Here is a 20,276-nt window from a genome sequence, read left to right on the forward strand (position 1 = left end):
ATATGATATGAATCGAAAATTTAAACTCGAATAAAGATAAATTCAAAATCTAGAAAAGAGGATTCACATTTACTTTACAATATTGAGATCAAGTTTGTATAATATTTTTATAATAAATTGTATAAATATTTATTATTAAATATTCTGTTATATCGTGATATATTTTAAAGTCAAATATTTATGAGAATTATTCATAAATCAAATATCAACGGTAAGAAAAGAATAACTGAAAAATGTTCATTTGTTGTTTTACAATTCTTTGTCCTTCACTTTTATTACAAAATAGATTATATATCACAAAATAAACATTGTATAATATCTACAAACATACCCGGAAGGCGAATAGTTAAGAAAAGAAAAAAAAAAGAAGAGCAATGCAACCGATTCACCACTGAATCGTGGTGGCTGATTTTCAAAGGCAACTATACGCACCTGATAGAGTCGCCCCCACGCTTGAAACTCGGCGAAGCAACATGGCGGGGAGCAGTGGGGCCCAGAACGAGTCTCTCGGTTCAGTTGCTGTTCGCACGCTGGGCCCCGTTGGTGTGTTACTCGGCCTTGTCTCGAGTTTCGAAACGATTTCCAAAATACCCAACGTTTACACCAACTCACGCGACAACGAACGAGAAAGAAAAGCGCGGAGAGAAAGAGAGTAAGTTTGATGTATCGCATCAGACATTAACTCTCAAAACGACGCTATACGTTTTCTTATTATTCTTATCCTTTCCCTCTCTTTCTTATCTCTCGTCCTAGCACGTTAACGAGGATCGAAACAAATTCGAAACGCGATTAACGGACAAACGGTGACGCAGTGTGAGGTGTGTATACAATCGGTAATTTTTCACTGAAATAAACCAGGAGAAAAAGAAGAAATCAGTTACGACTAAAGAAAGGTTTTGAGCAAGGAAGAAAAAAAGTCAATCGGCCAATAAGCGCGAGCTTCCCGCGCTATTGGCTCGTGGGAAACAATCACGGAATCTGTCAGTACGGATTTTGTCAGTTTTCGGCGTGGATTATCGGAAAGAGCTTGCAAGCCGACAGTGCTGATTGAAAAAAGGTATTGTTCAAATAAAATTGCGATCGTTTTTTTTTCTTCTTATATTATTATACACCGGATAAGATTGGTGGTGGTGGATAAATTTGTCGAGAAGTCTTCGAGCTCAAGATTTCACAACCTATATAGTGTACTTTATACGGAACAACTAACTCGATAATTTTTATCTCGAATGGAGAACGTTAAAAATGTCGAAAGATGATAGTTTTCAATGTAATCATGACGCATCGAAAGCAACGAAACAAATGAACAGCCTGAATATGATTCTCTGTTTATGTTTATGTATCAAATAGCATAAATTGAGTTGTACGGTGTAAGTATACACGACGACAATCATTCAAAACACAGTTAGTAATTTTCTCCGATGGCCACGTGTCGCTTGAACAAATTATTTTCCGCACAACCTACCCGACTTATTAAGGCCGCTCTCAATCGACTCCAATTGTTCGAACGCGTCCTTTCAAAAGTTAATTACATATTATCATCAAGATTGAATATACGCTTAATATAATAATATCGAAGTTCTTTCTATCGAAATAGAAAAACATTGCATTAGGAATTAATTTTTATCAACGAAAACCATAAATAGTAAATATATTATCAACGGTATTTTAGACTTTTTCTAAATTTTCCATAATTATCTGTTATTTCTCATTGATCGCTATCTATTGTGTCCTTTGAAATTTCATTCGATGGGAACAAAGATAGTTGACCTTGCAACACAGATTCATATTTTTAACAAAAGAAATTAAAAAAATTTATAAAATTATTTTAATTGTGCTTCCATATGCATAAAAATATTTTTAAAAAATGCATAATGAATTTTGTAGTAAATTTTAAAATCTATAATAAATCATTTATCGACATTTCTATTTAGTTTACATATATAATTTAAATTTTTTTCTTTAGATATGTTACATGTAATAATTTAAAAATTTCTCAAAAACAATATAAATGAAAATGAAATTCTTTGGAAAAATTTATTATTGACAAATTTAAATATAAGTAACTGCAAGACCGGTCCTCGGCGATATCTGGTTTCCAGATTTTACTGTAGATAAAATCCCGATAAAGAATGAAGAGAGTTTTGCATACAAAACCGTAGATATACGACATTATCTCTACTCGAAACACCGGTGGTAAAACAGCGTCTGTATACATAGGAAATCCGAGTTTAATCACGTTTTCGCTGAAACTTTGACAAAGATAACTCAGCTTCAAATATTGTTTCATGCAACAGTTGAAAAACTTGGCGTAATTTCGTTTTCAAGTTTTAAATGAAATCGATCTTACGAAAGGAATTTGGATTGATACATTTGTTGCTAAAAATCAAATTATAATGAAAAAAATTCCTATGATCTTTCGATCTTTCGAGACTTGACAGAAATTACCGACGGAGAAACGGCTGTTAACCTCATTCAAAAGGGGGAAGAGAATGCGTGAAAGATATGCGCGGGATGCCTGGCCGTTTGTCGCAAAACTAGTTTATCCGGAATCCGAAACATCGAGGATCAAGAGAATCTTTTATCTTTGATATCGAAATTATCTCTGCAACTTGAAATTTCAAATTTTATCGCAATGGTAAATATTTGTAGATACTTAAAAATTAATTTAATATTTATAAATAAATAAATAATATTCATTAAATAAAATCTGAAATATGTCAATAATAAATTAAATATCGTAAGTCTTTCAAACTTTATTCCAAAATATTATATGCGATTATAATTTACATGTACCTTACCGTGTCAATACACGAGCATATAGCATTTGTCAACATAACCTGTTCTTCCTATACACTGGTGCGTGCGTGCGTGCATGAAATATAATATACGTATTGCGGTCAAAAGTCTCTTTCTTCTTTCTTCTTTCTACATTTCGATTGGTCATTCTCAGTTTCCAAAGAAAAGCATTCAACATATATGAATCATAAAGCTCATATTATGCATCATATTATGCATCTGAAATACCATTGATGCATCACTTGAACAAAGCAGATCATTTTATCTTAGAACGATATAATACCGTAGGCATTGTCTTCCGTTTCTCATTCTCGCTTCGTTTCAGGTCGCTGGTCAAGCATTTTCTTCAACCGACTATTATCTCGATAGTAAAAATTACATCACGTTTATACGATATACATCGAACCATATCGATCAAATAATCTGGCATTGAAAAATTACATCGTGATATATTTCGTAAATACGATTCAACGTCGAGATCTCGATTTTTTTTATCATCACTATGAAATTGAGCTGGCATTCACTTTTCACTCGATGACGAGGCGTACGCCCTTCATTCCGACGATATTGTCGTTCACCTGCATTAAGATATGCAATACACAAAGCATAGCGTAATTTTCATGCGATTCATCACGATCTCGAAATGTATATACATGTATGTAATCAAACTAGTATTAAGTCACTAACGTCGGATAGTCCTTGAACAATTTTATGGTACAAGATTTGCGAAAGCATGTGGTCTACCTACGATTAACCTTTCGCAACAAATTATTCTCAATTAGAATATCCTAATTAGCATTTGAAAATTTTGTATCATTTTCTTTGTGATGTCTTTTTTTTGTTAGCAAAAATAAATTAACTAATTTTATATATAGATTTTCTATGAAACATTTCCTTGCTAATTTTAATTAAAAATTAAAGAATTGAATTTAAAATATTTAATTGTTTATTTATTTTTTATTATTGATTTTTATAAACTCAAATTATCTTACATCAAAATATTTAGATTATAAAATGTCAAATTTATTTTGTTAATTACAATTTATTATTATATAATATTTTAATGAAAAAAAAATTATTTTATTAGTTTTTACGTATTCTTTTATTTTATCTCAAGTTTTCAAGATAAAACGACATCGATAAAAATAAGAGAATTACTAGAAAACTCGAATACACTGAAGAAGAGAAATTCTTCAGACGACACGGCATGTTTACCGAGTAATTTCACGACTGAGAAGGTTCCCGTGTTTGCCAGGTCTACACGTATCAAGGATAAGTTCATGTGCTTACACGTACTTTGATACTTTTTTCCTTTTACTTCGTTACTATTCTCTTTGCAAGTTGGATGCACTGTTGTCGAGAAAGTAATAGACATCGCTTACGACGAAGCAACGATTAGATTAATTCTAACCTAACCTAAAATTGGAATTTTTCTCTGTCGTTTAAAAACGATCGATCGATGCTTTAAAAAATTTTATTAATTAAGATGGTTATTTAATTAAGATGGTTTAAAGTTTCTAACTCGGTCGAGCGAATTTGATCGGACAATTGACAGATCTGAAAAGTTTCGAGACGCGGTCACCGCAAACGTAAACGCAAGAGGTAACTGTAAATTCCCTTTCCGCGGGAAACCACTAGACTCGTCCTTACCGATCGTACCGAAAAAACAATCACGTCTACGCAATGCAAGAAACTTGTTTTCAAGTTTGAAACTTTGTTTCCATCCACAAAAACCGTTAATTATTTCATTTGATATAATTGATAATTGATTGATTTCGCTTTTATTCCAAGTTATGAATATAAATAAAAAAATTAAGTGATTTAATGTGTTAAAACTGCCACGGATAATTTCTCTTAATTTTGTTTTTGATGGACGTTGTTATTTCGATTGTATAAAAATTGGGGGAAAATCAATAATTTTTACAATTAATTAATTTGAAAACAAATTTACGAGATATATCATCCATTTTACAATTGTAAAATTTTATCGATTTTCATAAAAATCGTATAAAATTGAAGAACAAATAAATAACATTCTCACACAAATTGTTTTATAATTAAATTAGAGAAATTCCGTTATGGGTTAAAACGTGACTCAACGCCTACAATGCATACAATAATTTCACCGTCATTTATGATTCACACTATAATACATTCATAAAATAATTTCTCTATCAAAATTGTATATTAACAAAATTTAAAATTCATTAAAATAAAATATTCGAAGAAAAGGAAGAAATATAATTAAATATTCCTTTAATAATCTAAGGATTACTTAAGGTTACTTCGGAATTAATAACGAAAGAAAACGACGAGATAGGGAGATATTTGCATAATGGATGATCATTTTTGCCAAGGATTTTATTCATTGGGTGTCAAGATTGCTGTAAGGTGGACTAATTTCATCTCGTTCCAGGTTATTTTCCGGTAGGGAGGAACGTAATTAATTAAGGCGATCTTTGCCTGCTATTCGAGTTGATAAAAATGTATGAGGATTCCCGCGGGTTGCTACCTCTCTGGAACTTCAATAAACATTTAATAAAGTTTTCTCACAGCCAAGGTACGCGGCTCTCTCGGCTGTGGAATAAATTACGGGTACGCGGAGCATTGGCAAGAACGCTGGCCCGACTAAATGCCAGCCGACATGTTTCATAACCTCACTTTGCTGGCCCGTACCACTCTCTCGTCCCAATGGACAAAGACTGTTTGTTTCTCATGATGTTTTCATGTCGATGAAATCGAATCCGATTCTAATTTCGATTCTGACTCGAGACCGTGTATAAATTACACCCACTGGCAAGCGTACGAATCAATTTATCTCCGCGTGAGAAACATTCCGATAAAAAGGAACGGCGAACAATGACGGCTGCGCGATACAAACTAATATAACTCGCCGAATGTTTCGTTCCAAGACCGAAACCGAAGATAAAAACGATTGTTTCGAGATATGAAATTCTAAAATTCGACTCGATTCTTAAAATTAACACGTGAAAACATTGCAACCACGATACAAAGATAATTTTCAACTTTGAAACTGTGGAACGAATTTGTGTCAGGTATACGTAACAGTGTTGACGCGTTTGACCACTTTTTTCGCGCGTATTTACAAATAGACTGAATACTGCTACAACGTAAGGAAAAAAATTCGCGAGATATGGGTGTGTTGGTTCCTTTCCGTGAAGTTGTGTTTCGCATCATCCGTGTGTACGTCATCGTGTAAGAATATGCGAAATAGGAAACTGACGTTAAGCGAAACAATACCGAGAAGCAGTTCTATTTAATTGGAGAAATTCTCGAGATCGTTTTTTTTTCTCCGTCATTAAGATAAATAGTGTACATATGAACTTCGACGGTGGTGGAACATTTCGATTCGTGCTCGGCATTACCCTTCATTAAGCTCAACCATACGATCGTATAAATCGCGTTTCACGGCAATTATCGATTCTCGTGTGTGGTATCGCGCATAAATTCTGCGCAAATTGGGGGAATACTCGATATAGACGATACTCTCGATACGAGAGGCGAAGAATCGTTATTTCGTCGCGCGTGTTCTGTTTGTATCCGAAAAGATACAAATAATAGTTCGAAGAAAATGTTTATACTACTTTTATTCTTTTATTTTTCAAGATGTATTTTTTTTTCAATTTTACGCATCTTTTAGGTTATCTTTCAGAGAATTTTAATTTATTTATCCTAACAAGATTGACATGAAATAAAATTATGAAACTTTAAATTTTTCAGATATTTAACAGATAATTTAACTTATCTTATATACATTTTTAAAATCTTTAACATTTTCTTAAAATAATACGATAAATTTGAATCTCTGAACGTATATGATTGAGTATATAATCGAAATTGAACAAGATTAACCGGCTTTAGTGATATTTCACCGAATAAGGAGTGGGCCGTCGCGCATGGATCCCAAACCTGTTTCCTCGGCCCGTAATCCGATAACAACGATTCGTATGCAGTGTATACACGAAACTACTCGTTGCGGTTTACAAGAGTCGCGCTGAAAAATCAACGTCTTGCGGTTACTTCGGATTCCGATCCATTCCTTCTGTTTCGAACGTAACGCCATTAGACGAAAACCGCCAATTCATAAGAAATATGTTACACAGAAAGATATTTCATAAAATATATAACGACGCTAAGTTAAAAAATTTATTCAAAATGAAATTCAATAATTTTCCAAACATTAATGGAAATAATTAAAAAAAGTGTTGTTCTATCGTTTCCTTCCAGAATATACATTATCGAAATATAGCGATCCTTTCAAAAACAGATTTTTGACGCGGGAATGAAAATCCCTAGCGTGTGCGCGTGTCGAGTGAAACAGATGTGTGCGATGGAATATCGATTGTGGCTGAGGAACGATTCTGAGAATGCACACGGAGATTGTAATATGTAAGTGCCACGTGTTACGTATTAACATGAAACGATCGAAGGAGAGAAAAATGAGTCGAGAGAAAGATATTAAGATGAATCCTAAGCAAATTAAATCGTATTATATTTCCTTTCTACGGAAGAATTTAAAGGAAAATAATATTATATGTAACCTTAATAATCATTTACCATGAAATATTTATGTCGTTAGAATATTACAAATCACAGTTGTTTTTCTAAAATTACCTTCAACAAATTTTTTTTTTGAACAACGGTTAGTATTCGAATGGATGACTAATTGTCTAATGCCATTATTAATGATAATTTTTTGAAATTCGTTTTAAACTTAATAAAAATAAATATTAAATTGATAATCGACAGCGAAGAAATTTTTATCGATAAAAATTTATTAAAATGAACAAAGTGCGAAGGAAGAAGAAATTTATCGATAGATGAGTCGTTGGAGCGATGATTATTGGAGACGTTGGCGGTAGAAAGCGTTGCGTTTTTCTCGTGTCGTCAGCATGTCCACTCTCGGCAAGCCTTCCCCTTCTCCCTGTTTCACGAGAAACAGCCGAGCAACTGGTTTGACTTGTATGTTCGTTAACCGAGAGAAGGTTTCGAAGAAGCGTGAAGAAGGAATTGTAAAACCGTTGTCGCGAAAATGCGATGCTGCGCGGTCAAATGGTTGAACGTGTGAGATTTACATACGCGTGACTGGAATTATTGAAAAAAAAAAAAAGAATAAAAACTTTGAACGAACTGTTGGATGAAAAATACACAAAGTATATAGAATAAAAAAAAAAAAAAAACGTAAGAATAGAAGGAAATAATTGGAAGAGAAGGGCATATGAAAGATAGTCCTGTAAAAATTATAGATCGGTTTAAGTCACGTTGAAACGATCGTACCGCAGATAAGATCCGTTTGAAATTACACACGGTCCCCTTGCTGACGTGCGCGTGCGCGTGCGCTTGCGCGATCACTTACAAGCGCTTTCAAACGTATGGAAACATTAGAAAGAAATTTCGAAATATAACTCTTAATAAGCTCGTTAATAACTTTATCGTTAACCACATTTATCTTGTACTAATGGCTCGACTTTAATGTAATAATTTTTCGTGTTGAAAAATATTCGTGTATATATATATATAAATCGTAAAATTTGATGGTCGAAGAAAAAGTAATTCACCGTGCACATCTATGGCACTGTGCCAATTCTGCACGCTTGCGAATTGACCCTTTGCAACGGCACGTGTCTCGTCTGTTATCAATTAATTAACTAATAAACATCCTACGCCGACTCGGCTATTTCAGCGCAACGGACCCGATGATCTTTGGGAACGTTTTTAAAAATAGTCTTATTTTAAACTTCAGCCTTAATTGTCCTCGTAAATTAAACAAGAGATATGTATAGACGAATCTCGAGAAATTTCTTTAATTCGTTCGAAGGAAAAGTGAAGATTAAAATTCGATATATTTCTCTCGCGAGAAATTTCGTTGCTGGGGGAAAAAAAAAGAAGAAAACGATCGTCCGTTGGAAATGTCGCTTGAAAGGGCAATGGCTTCGAACGACCGCGATAGAAATGGCGGTCGTTTCTCATCGAATCGAGTCGCCGGTTACACACACTCGGCGCAGCGCTCCAAGCGCTGACTGGTCTTTGACGCGCGTTAAATAACACGCGTTTTTCGCGCGTTTTTCGTCTCGCTGGGAGAATCTACTCGAGATGGGGACAATGCCGAACGAAAAATCCAACTAGTCGATGGTCGTTCTTAGTCTCGAGCGCGAGCTTTTGTTTTCCGCCAGAGAACAATCCCCACGGTCTGGGGAGCTGTGCGACGATTCTTTATGTATATCGATCCTCACGGCCGTACATCTGCCGTTTCCGGTTCTGACAACCTTTCTGACAACCCGCGAACGAGTTCTTTGATTGACGAAACGGGACGAAACTTGGCTGATATTCGTCCCTTTCCAATCGCTATATTTTCGATCGATAATCATCCGCGGTTTTCATTTCTTTTCTGTTTTATCTTTCTTTTTTTTTTTTTTGTTCCTTCATTTGTAATAACGGTTCTCAATAAATCTGTACTGCTAAATTAAAATTGTAATATCACCAAGATATCTTGTATCAAAATTTTGGAATTATTAAAGTATCACACAAAATTTAAAAAATAAATAAATTTAAAATTTTATATTAAAAAATCCTTTTATGAAAAATTTATCAGAGATAAATAAAAATTCGAATACTAAAAAAAAATTATTTTAAACATAAGAATTTAATAAGGAAAAATAAATTATATATATATGATTTTTTTTTTTATAATGAAAAGAATTTGTTTCGCATTAAATCAATACTTTCATTGATTTCTGAGATGAGAACTTGCAATAATCGTACACATTAATATTTTTAATATTAAAATTTTTATGCGATATATTGCACAAATTATCATTCAATTCATCTTTACTTTAAAAATATAGTATAGAATTTATACGATTTTTTCTTTCCTTGTAGTATTCGATCGTAATACTTCGATAAAAGCATTATTCTTAATCTCGAAACCGCACGAGATATACATATATAACGATTATTAAGTTACATGGCATCTCTCGTAATATCTCCCTTACGATGAAATTTGTTAAGTCTATTATTAACGTTAATTGCATGGATATCACGTCGAGGGCGTCGACACTCTAACCGATTAAAAAGTCAAGATACACACGGTGCATTATTAAGTATCACGCGATACCCAAAGACGTTTACGTTTTCTGTTCATTCGTTTCTAAGAGCATTGACTCACCACCAGCGTGTAACTGATTTACACGACAAGAATGTAGATGCTCGAATGCTGATGATCGTATCGATGATAAATCACGATTCATCATCTCGATTACCACGCTGTTGCAATTAAATTCAGATCTTTTCGAATTCGAGATTTTTTTTCATCGAGATAAAAGATTCTTAACCAAATTAAACTTGATTTTTTACGATTATCGATATCGATAATACATGAACATAACCATTATCGTTGAGATAAACAATCTTTATTAAATAGGTTAATATAACTTCGATTTTCGTTATCGATATTGATATATATATATAAATATGGAAATTATCGCATTGTTCGAGATGAAGTCTCTTAATCAGATTAACGTAACTTCGATATTTACCGACATGTCGATTATCGATATCGACATTGGGTAAAAATTATATTATGCGCGCGCAATCGCCGTGTCCATAACCTCTTTCAACAACGACATCGCCGGCAATCGTGAATGACGAGTATGTCTTTTGATTGTTTCCAGGAATACGGTAATCGACAATGGCGGTATTCGGATTGGTCTCGGCTGTGGCCGGGTTCGTCAAGGTACGGTACTTAGTGGACAAGGCAGTCATCGATAACATGGTGTTCAGGGCGCACTACAGGATTACCTCCGCGATCCTGTTTGCCTGTTGTATTCTCGTATGTGCTAATAATCTAATAGGTAAGCAGTCGTGGTCAGTTTGTTCTTTTTTCTTCACGGCTAACTGCAAGAAAATTCGAAAAAAACATTTCTGCTATTTTACAGAATGTTTGCTCTTACGTATACGTTTGTCAAACAAATTTTTATTATTACATTCACACATCTTTATAAAGAAATTCATCCAACTTGAAAATTCTAACTTTAATCAGAATCCTGAATGACCATGGAATCAATACTTTATTTTTAATAAAAATTATATGAATCATAAATTTAAAAAATCAATTTAAGTAATATTAATCTTTTTCTTCTAAAAGATTATTTTAACAAAAAAAATTTGTATAATATTTTATATATATATATGAAAAACTTTTTTTTTTTCCTTAATTCATGAGTGAAAAATAACATTTTTATATTTTTATTTTTTTAAATAAAAGGGATTCGAGAAATCCCTCAAGAATATGGTAATAAATTAAATATTTAGTATTCGCCAGATGTGTGAAAAAATATTATTGAATCTCATAGTACAAAAGTAAATTTGAACAAGTGAATTAAAGCCTTATTCAAATTAGTCAGTCGTTTAAAATCAAACTTAATTTAAAATAATAGTTATCAGAAATAGCATTGAAGACGTTGATATTTGTTGGAATATTTATAATAATGAGAGAAATTTTTCATTCAATTTTTAATTTAGATTAATTAATATTTCAATGGCATATATTTATCATCTTTTTCAAAATCGTATAAATCTACCACTCTAAATGTATTACTTCAAATCGAAGAAAATTGAAAGAATATTAATTTTACTTGAAAGGATATTCCTAATCAAATCAAATAACACATTCATAATGTGATTTTAATTTAAAAGAATATAATCTATTTAAAGTTAATTGAGAACGAGCGTTTAAACTCGAAAGCATATTTCAAGCCAAACAAATGACAGGTTCACACTGGTAAAACAGTTTTCTTGAATTTGAATAACTCGACTGATCTGAAGGAGGCTCAATTCGTGCAGGGATATTTTAACACGACAATGTTTCAAAGATTCAAGGTAATTCTTAAATTCTCCTCTACGATTGTTTATTCTTATTTCTCGTGATCGCTCGTAAGCGAATTAAGGAAGAAACACGATATTCCTCTTATTTCTGGGAGAAACAAGACACAACGGGTCGAGAGAGATCAACCGGCATAAACGCAGTGCGCAGGCGTCACGATACGCGTCGTGTAGGGTGCGCAGACGGTCGTGATTGAAAGTCGGTGCGCTACGGTTGTTCCATTTCGAGGACGCACACGTGCTTGTTTATCGGTACAGATACATCACGAGTTACAGCTGTTCGTCATGCGTATGACGGGGGTCTCTCTTCCAAACTAAATTCCTCGCAATCACAACGCATTATCTGGCCGCGCACATGTTCCTTTTCCATCCTGTATTCACTTCGAACCACCGTTCAATGTTCTCTCGTTAATAGGCAAGGGAAGGGAATCATCTCTGGTTGCATAATTTTACGCGCAATTGCACTTATAATCAAACGGATAACACGTGGCCGTTAATCTAACGAGGTCATTCGCAATTTCAGAATCCATGTCACCGTGTTGATTCTTTATCTTTCCATAGATTCGATACTTTTATTTATTTCTTCAGATTTTTTATCTCACACTAGAAATAATCTTTTCTAATAATAATATTGTATCGATAAAAATATTAGATGATAACCAATATTTAAAAAATATATTGTAAATAACAATTGTTTATGCTATATTTTTACAACAATAATTAAGCTTCCAAAAAAAAAGAAAATATGAATGAATAACGAACGATACACTCGCAGGTGATCCGATAAACTGCCTGAGCGATGGAGGGGTGCCGGAGAATGTGATAAACACATACTGTTGGATCACGTACACGTTCACGTTGCCGCACAACAATGCAAAACCGGTGGGCACTCATGTGGCACACCCGGGGCTCGGCGGTGACATTGGGGAAAAGAGGTATCACTCGTACTATCAGTGGGTGCCGTTCATGCTCTTCTTCCAAGGTATTCTATTCTACATGCCCCATTGGATATGGAAGCAGTGGGAGGAGGGCAAGGTCAGAATGATATCCGAGGGCATGAGGGGAGCTCTGCTCGATAACAAGCCGGAGAGGCAGGCAAAGTCACAACGGTTGGCCAAATACATCTCCGACACGTTGCACCTGCACAATACTTACGCGGCTGGATACTTCTTCTGCGAGGCCCTCAACTTTGTCAACGTGGTAAGTTAATCGAAAAGAATGATCATAAAAAATTAGGGACTTCAGCCAAATCTCAAAAGGTATATATTTCTCTTTTTATTTATTCTCATCAAATGTTAATAATAAAAAAAAAAAAAAAGATGGCCGTTTTGAAAGAAATTGTATTTCAGGTTGGGAATATATTTTTCATCGACACGTTTCTCGGCGGCGCGTTCCTGTCGTACGGCACCGATGTGCTCAAGTTCAGCAATATGAATCAAGAGCAACGCAGCGATCCCATGGTTGAAGTATTCCCGCGTGTCACCAAGTGCACGTTCCATAAATTCGGCGCTTCTGGAACCATTCAAAAGTTCGATGCCCTCTGCGTGCTCGCCCTGAACATTCTCAACGAGAAGATATACATCTTCCTTTGGTTCTGGTTCATCATTCTGGCCGTGTTGTCAGGCATCGCCCTGCTCTACAGCATGGCGGTCGTCTTATTGCCAAGCACGCGAGAAACCATTCTAAGAAAACGATTCAAATTCGGCACACCTGCTGGTGTCAGCGCTCTCATTAGAGAAACGCAGGTAATTGCTAGGTGGTATTACTTAATTATTTTTCAAATTATTTACCTAGATTACATTAGGAGATTTTAAATTAGAAATATATGAATAGTTATTTTCTAAGAAAATGGAAATTTTCATTTATATATATCCTGTTGAGAAAAAGATAATAACCGGTTTCAAAGAGTAATCCAAGAACGTATCCATTAAATGGATGTAAATTTTCAGGTCGGCGACTTCCTGTTGCTTCATCTGTTAGGCCAGAACATGAATATAATGATGTTCAACGAAGTGTTGGACGAGCTGTGCCGCCAGTTGAATCTGGGATCGACAAGCGGAGCATCACCAACATCGGTTCCGTCGGCGCCCAGCACCCTCGAGATGTCGCCCATCTATCCCGAGATCGAGAAATACGCGAAAGACACGGAGATTTAAATTAGATCCTAATTTACGCATCCTTACGATCTTATTTCTGCCTTTTATCTTGCATTGTGATAACGCCGAAGGTGTCTTTCGACATCTTCGGTTTTCTTTTTTTTCTCCTCGTTTGTGCTATCGACAGTCGTGAAAGGAAAAAAAAGTTTAATTTAACACGGGACGCATACACACACACACACAAAGAGAGAGCAGAAACGAGATCTTGCCGCCATTTTATTCTCCAACCGATGTATCAACGCACGAGATAAAAAAAACTTGCCGTCCGGAAGATATGCCGATAAGCAATTAAATTAATCTGCCATAACAATGTGTATATTGGAAACCGCGTCTCTCTACGCTATCTGTAGCACAAACCAACGAGAGTTGTTAGATTATCGAACGAAGCGTGTAACGTGAAACGATAATAATACGACGACGCTTTCGCCTCGACACGTGTTATCATTATATCATGTTCATTTTCCGTTAAATTGTAGGAAGCCGAATTTCGCACGCACAAGCGTTCGTCGTCGATTATCTCCAATGTTGCGTAAACGTTTCGTATCCGCTTTGGCGGGAGCGCGGCGTCGAAGGCGTTGCAACAATAACACCCGTGAATGATCGCTATGGAATTTCAAACGGCGCGCGAACGCGGGACGCAATTCTTTTCTCCAACGAAAATCAATCGTTACGCGTAAATGTTTGCATCGATCGTGTTCCTGGATTCCTATTTGCGTTTACACGTGCACATTCCTTTTTGCATTAATTTGTTAACGTGTGTATGTGTATCGTGATGAAACAAGTGCCTTTTTAGGAAGTGTGTTTAAGTTGCGTTTTCATGTTTTCATTTCATGTCTTCTTTTTTTTTTTGATCGCCGATAGAGTACCGCAATATTATTCGTTAATTGATAATAAACCGACAAGTTATATATACATATATATATATATATATATATATATATTAGGGCTACTTTCGATTCGTATTGTTTGTACGAAAAACAAGAACGTGGAAAGAATCGTGGTGGTATATATCGAACAAATTATTATTTTGAAATAAGCATAGAGAAGAGACTGTATAAGTTTTTCTAGAAGTGATAAAAATAAATACGAAGATGTTGAAAGATTGAAAATGGTCAAAAAAAGAGCATTATATTTTTATATTTAATTATAATAGGGTAAAAGTATATTATTCGATGCATATGTGAATTTATGCAGTCTTTGTTTCAGAAAAGTACCGTATATATATATATATATATATATTCTGTTCTATTCTGTAACCTATATATGAATGCAGATAAGAACAAGCATTTGTTCTTCGTGTCGTTTAGATATCTTTTCTTTTGTATCTGCGTATGACTGGTGCAATTACCGTAACAAAGTTAGCGTGAATAATTTTATATTTTAAAAAAAAAAAAAGGTTATCATATATATATCAAATTTTGTTAAATTTACACGTAAGGGGCATTTCCCAAATTATTCAAAGCAATGTTTATCAAATGATTCTCTATAAAAAGTTAAGGGTATATATGTAAATACATATAACGATATATATAGAATCGACTTAAAAAATAAGTATGTAATTTGAATATTTGAATTTATTCAATTTTGATGGGATATACCATCGAGTTTAATTTCTATGTTATACGCTTCTACTTACAAATGAAATTGTATAAAAAAGAAAAATTTAAATCTGACAAATTAGAAATTATATATCGATGAATGATCCTTAGAAAATATTTGATGTTATTTTCAATGTTACTGAAATGCTTCGTTAAAAAAGGAACTTTCAGCTTCAATGTTATTAAAATAGTTCTATGTGTTAAAAGAACGAGTATATATATATATAGTTCCCCGAAAACGAAGCATAATAACGCTGACATATATTTGCAACGTAGGATCGTTGTTCAATGCTCACATTCATTTTCACTCTCGCTATCTATTTCTCGATTCGTTCACGAGAATAATATAATGCTGCCGATATGCAATGATAATAACTTTATGACTATATATATATATATATATATATATAGTTTATCGTAGTTGGTGAAGTATGTTACATTGCTACTCTTAGTCACGTTTCAAGTGATAGATTATTATATTAGATATTTAAGTTAAACGAGACAGATGTGCCTTTTTTTATAGTATATTAAATATTTTAGCGCTAGAAACTCATCAATATTAAGTCATGTTTATATATAAAATGCTCATTTGTAACGATTGCCGCCAGAAGTCAGTGTAAAGACTGCCAACATCTTGCAACGTTAGATGTAACAGGGAGCAAATAGAGAAATATAACAAACAAATTGTAGAATAAAGATATTATACTCTTTCTATAATGATACAATACGTATCAGCTGTTCTTGTTGTTACCCGTTTTCATAAAAGCGGTCGAACAGTATTACCAACGGAGAGACCGATGCCATGGTAATTTCTACTAGTGACATTTCTCACCGAGTTAAACTCGTAGCAAGTAATGATAAGAGGAAGTTCGTAATTGTTCAATAAATTCCATCAAGTATACGGTTGAAATTGGTGAGATAAATGCGTATTTCACTTTCGATTGTGATGACCGACACTTGGATACGTATTATACAATGCTCATTTATCATTCGCAATTTCGAACTTTCAATTCAAACTTACCGATTTCCCCAGTCCACTTTGTTGATTATTCGCAACTTGAGCTCCCGTGTTTGATCGGTGGTAAGAGTACCGGCCAAAAGTTGACGCCGCCATTCCAGCAATTCCCGCATTACTTTGCGCAATGTGTTGAATTTGTAGGTCTCCCTTTCCTGATTCAATTTTAGCAAAAATATTTATAATTAGCGGGAAAAATATGTTTATCGATTTCGTGTAAATTTTGGAAAAAAGTTCAATATATATAAAAAAAAAAAAATTATCGAAATATTTTTATCGAATAATTCCAATAATTGATCTTTATTGACCTTCATTCCTTAAATCAGAATTTTCTTTATCCAAAAGAATTTGAAACAAATTATTTTTGAAATGTTTTATTCGGTTTAAAAAAATTTGAAATGTTATTTAAATTTATTTAAATTTTTTTAAAGATTTTTATTCGTTAAATTGTGCGTACAATAAATAATTTTAATTTATATTTTTTTAATAATTCTAAAAATATTTACGAAGAATTAAACATGTATTTGTTATTCTTATTAAAATTTATTAATTAAAACTTCATTGACATATTGATGAAATTTTAATTAAATATATAGCATGGTTTTGCATTCTCATTATAGGTTAAAATTGAAATTAGTCAATATATAAAACGAAATCTACATTAAAAATTTTGTTTTAAAAATAGTAAGAAATTTTAATTAATAAAAAAGCAAAATAAAAAAGATTTCTTCATTGCATTATTACTGTCTTATCAATACGAATTTTGAAATGAAAACTTCTGATGAGTCAAATTTCTCGCTTAGCAGGAAACTTCGTCAGTAGAGATAAAGCACATGCATTTAATTATGAATTAATGTAAAAGACCGAGACAATTTGATTCAATAAATTATCTCGATATTTTCTACATGTAGTTTTCAATTATTTTTGAAAATAAATATTAAAAATCAACTTGCCCCAGTCTCCTTTACACGATACGGAAAAAGCCATGCTACAAACGTCTCTCATGCATGTATTGTGATTCTCTTTGTTCTCGATCTCGTACTAAATAAGAATCTTGCGAGTCTGAACGACTGGTTTGCTTAGCAACATTTCCACTATGTTCAGAACGCATTGTCGCGAAATAGAGCGTTCGAGATTCGGTCATTAAGAAATTCGTTCTTCGAACGAGATACTCGTGCATGAAGTTTTCATTCTCTTTCAAGGGTACATTTTTCATAACGTGAAAGTATGTCGAAACATAACAGCTGGGTTTATTATCGTGAAACGACGAACTGTTTGTCGCGAAAAAAAGATGGAGGGGGAATCATTGTACTCGAGAGCAGTAAGGTGGCGCTCTCACTCACCACATAGAGCCTCTTCCATATTCCGCCCCATTCTCGAAGCACGAGGGTGACTTCTCGTACTACCGGATCCTCCAGAGGTATCACCGACTCGAACAAACCCTCATTCTCGATTTTGCATGGTTTCAGATGGACGTATGTGCTGGGAAAGATTCCTTTGACTGCGCGATTCTTGATCGAGAAGCCTCTATACCAGCCTACAAACCATCGATCGATTCTAACCTCTCGTACAAGTTTGGTAAACGATACACGGAATCACACATTTGTAAACGATTCGTGTCACCTTACCTGCGCATTCCTCCAGAATCTGCACCGTTTCTCCAATTTCCAAAGGGAGACCATATCGTGTGTCTCTCCGCCAATTGTAAATGGCTGTGGAAAAGATAAAATAGTTTTGGGTTAAGTATATATACTCTTAATTTATAATTTTTTACTTTAAAAATATTACGTATCTACTAAAATTAAAAAATGAGTAAGTAAAAAACGAATATATCAAATTCATCAAACAAAGTTAGGTTAACAAAGCGCTTAATTAATTTCAACTAAAATATCTATTCTTTTTTCATTTAAGTGTATATAAACTCGGCATCGAAGAAATCTCAATAAAAAAGAAAAATCTTTTCATTGACAAGTATATAATGAAAATTGTACAAATTAAAATTTTCTTTATCGCATGTGATATTAATTTGAAGTTTCGTATCTTCGGTGTTCAATATACTACTGTCTATCTATCTCATTTCTTTTAATATCTACTTTCTACTTTGTCGAGTTGTACTTCAATCAATTTCTGAGAGCAAAAGCAATCCTGCTCGTTTAAATTCTGCTTGAATGAATCGAGCACTATTGTATATTGTATACAATGTTGAGTCCTCTTAGACAACACTGATGCCACAGCTAAATCTCTCTCTTTCTCTCTTTCTCCCTCTTTCTCCGCGTATCGACCGCGTCGCACGCCGTGCAAATATTATGATTCGCGGCGCAGATGGCCCGTTGGGAAGGAAACTAATTCTCCTCGATTTGACGCGCTCATCGTTTCACAGAGAGATTGAAAATGGACAACCTTGACCCGCATGTTAACAATTCGTATTAAAATAATGCGACAAGATTTATTCCTTGAATCAATGAAATTCTTTTAAATTATTCATGAAATTTAAAGTTCTTTATCCAACAATTATGCATTATAATACGTAACGAATGATATTTTTGAAGCAGTATGCAAACAATAAGATTATATAATTACATAAATTATATAAAATACTGTTTTATAATACGTCTTTTCGTCTCACAAAACGACGTTTCTAACCTTTTTCTCCAATGATTATCGTAACTCTCGTTGATAATACAATATTACGAAAGAAAAAGCGAACTTGACGTTCTTTTTTTTCTTACGCTTGCGTGACCCAGGCCCATAAAACATAGCGGATAAACACGTTAAGCTAATTCCTCGAAGAGTGGAAAAGGCGTAGGAGATTTCGAAAGATGAAGAAGCTCTTAGAGGAAAAGGGCACGGGCGGAAAGAGAATCGGCGCGTGGCCTTTCGTGGAAGTGTCAGGCCTCGATAAACGAACTCCGGGGCACCGGATACGCGTGACGTTGCACGCACGACGAGCCAGTTTCCGGTCCTTCGGCGGAGAAACGCACGCGAGACGCATCTGAATGAGCGCGTCTCTAGCCTCTGGTGTTCGCGTGGAATCGTACACGCATTTACGATTCGACGACGACCGGCCGCGGAATGTGTGTTATGCGTATTTGCTCGCTCCATGCTTCGCAATAATACGCGCGAGCATGTATCGATCTATTTATTTTTTCTCTTCGTTTCAATTTCAACACATCTTAGCTCGAATTATAAATAAATAAATTTAATAAATTACCCATTTTTGTGGATATAAAAAATATGCATTAAAAATAATATTCAATGTGATAAAATAGCGATAAATAAAATATTCGTGATGTACGAATCGAATGAACAAGATAGAAATATCCTTGAACTTCGTATATAGTTATTATAAATATAAATAATGTAAAATTCAGCATTTTTATTTGAAATAAAAATAATAATGAGAATAAATTCTAAAATCTCACTTGAGAAATTATTTGAAAATAATTTATTTAAAAGCAAAGTGACTTTTGGAAATAAATTAATGCACAACAAGTAAAAATAAAAATTTCATCTCGATAACACTCTAATCCTGATACGTTTCCGATTATGTCTCGTTTTCGACTAGAAAAATAAAAAGATATATATATAAATCCTCATTTAAAGATAAGATATAACAAGAAAAAAAATTCCCTCGAATATTTATTACGCAAAAAAATTGAAAAATTATAAAGTTCTAATGAAAGCTGCCTTTCCTTTCCACGATATGAAAACAATATGTGTGTTCGATAAATACGCATAGCCACGAGATGGAAAAAAAGGAGAATTTTTTTTTTTTCTCTTCCAAGCCGAGAGACACTCGAACAAAGGGAG

General features: G+C 33.9%; 2 protein-coding genes across 4 annotated transcripts in view; one reads left to right on the forward strand and one right to left on the reverse strand.

Annotated features, from left to right (window-relative positions):
• LOC725928 (dedicator of cytokinesis protein 3) overlaps positions 1–20,276 on the reverse strand; it is a 49,287-nt gene that overhangs the window by 16,215 nt on the left and 12,796 nt on the right. For both annotated transcript variants that reach the window (XM_001121716.5, XM_006559384.3), the window contains exons 2-4: positions 18,095–18,178; positions 17,810–18,003; positions 16,473–16,621 (exon numbers count right to left, since the gene is read on the reverse strand). In XM_001121716.5, the coding sequence (XP_001121716.2) occupies positions 16,473–16,621; positions 17,810–18,003; positions 18,095–18,178 (427 nt within the window). The remainder of the gene's footprint in view (positions 1–16,472; positions 16,622–17,809; positions 18,004–18,094; positions 18,179–20,276) is intronic.
• Positions 510–16,178, forward strand: LOC551165 (innexin inx3). Of its 2 annotated transcripts, XM_026445715.1 has the most exons (6): positions 510–652; positions 754–1,057; positions 10,488–10,667; positions 12,473–12,897; positions 13,047–13,442; positions 13,647–16,178. In XM_026445715.1, the coding sequence occupies exons 3-6, from the start codon at positions 10,505–10,507 to the stop codon at positions 13,851–13,853; spliced, it is 1,191 nt and encodes a 396-aa protein (XP_026301500.1). In that variant the 5' UTR covers positions 510–652; positions 754–1,057; positions 10,488–10,504; the 3' UTR covers positions 13,854–16,178. The 2 variants fall into 2 exon arrangements, with proteins under 2 accessions (XP_026301500.1, XP_006559446.1); XM_006559383.2 differs by having other exon boundaries at positions 510–1,057.

The sequence above is a fragment of the Apis mellifera genome, linkage group LG16 (genome assembly GCF_003254395.2).
Source record: "Apis mellifera strain DH4 linkage group LG16, Amel_HAv3.1, whole genome shotgun sequence".
NCBI lineage: Eukaryota > Metazoa > Arthropoda > Insecta > Hymenoptera > Apidae > Apis > Apis mellifera.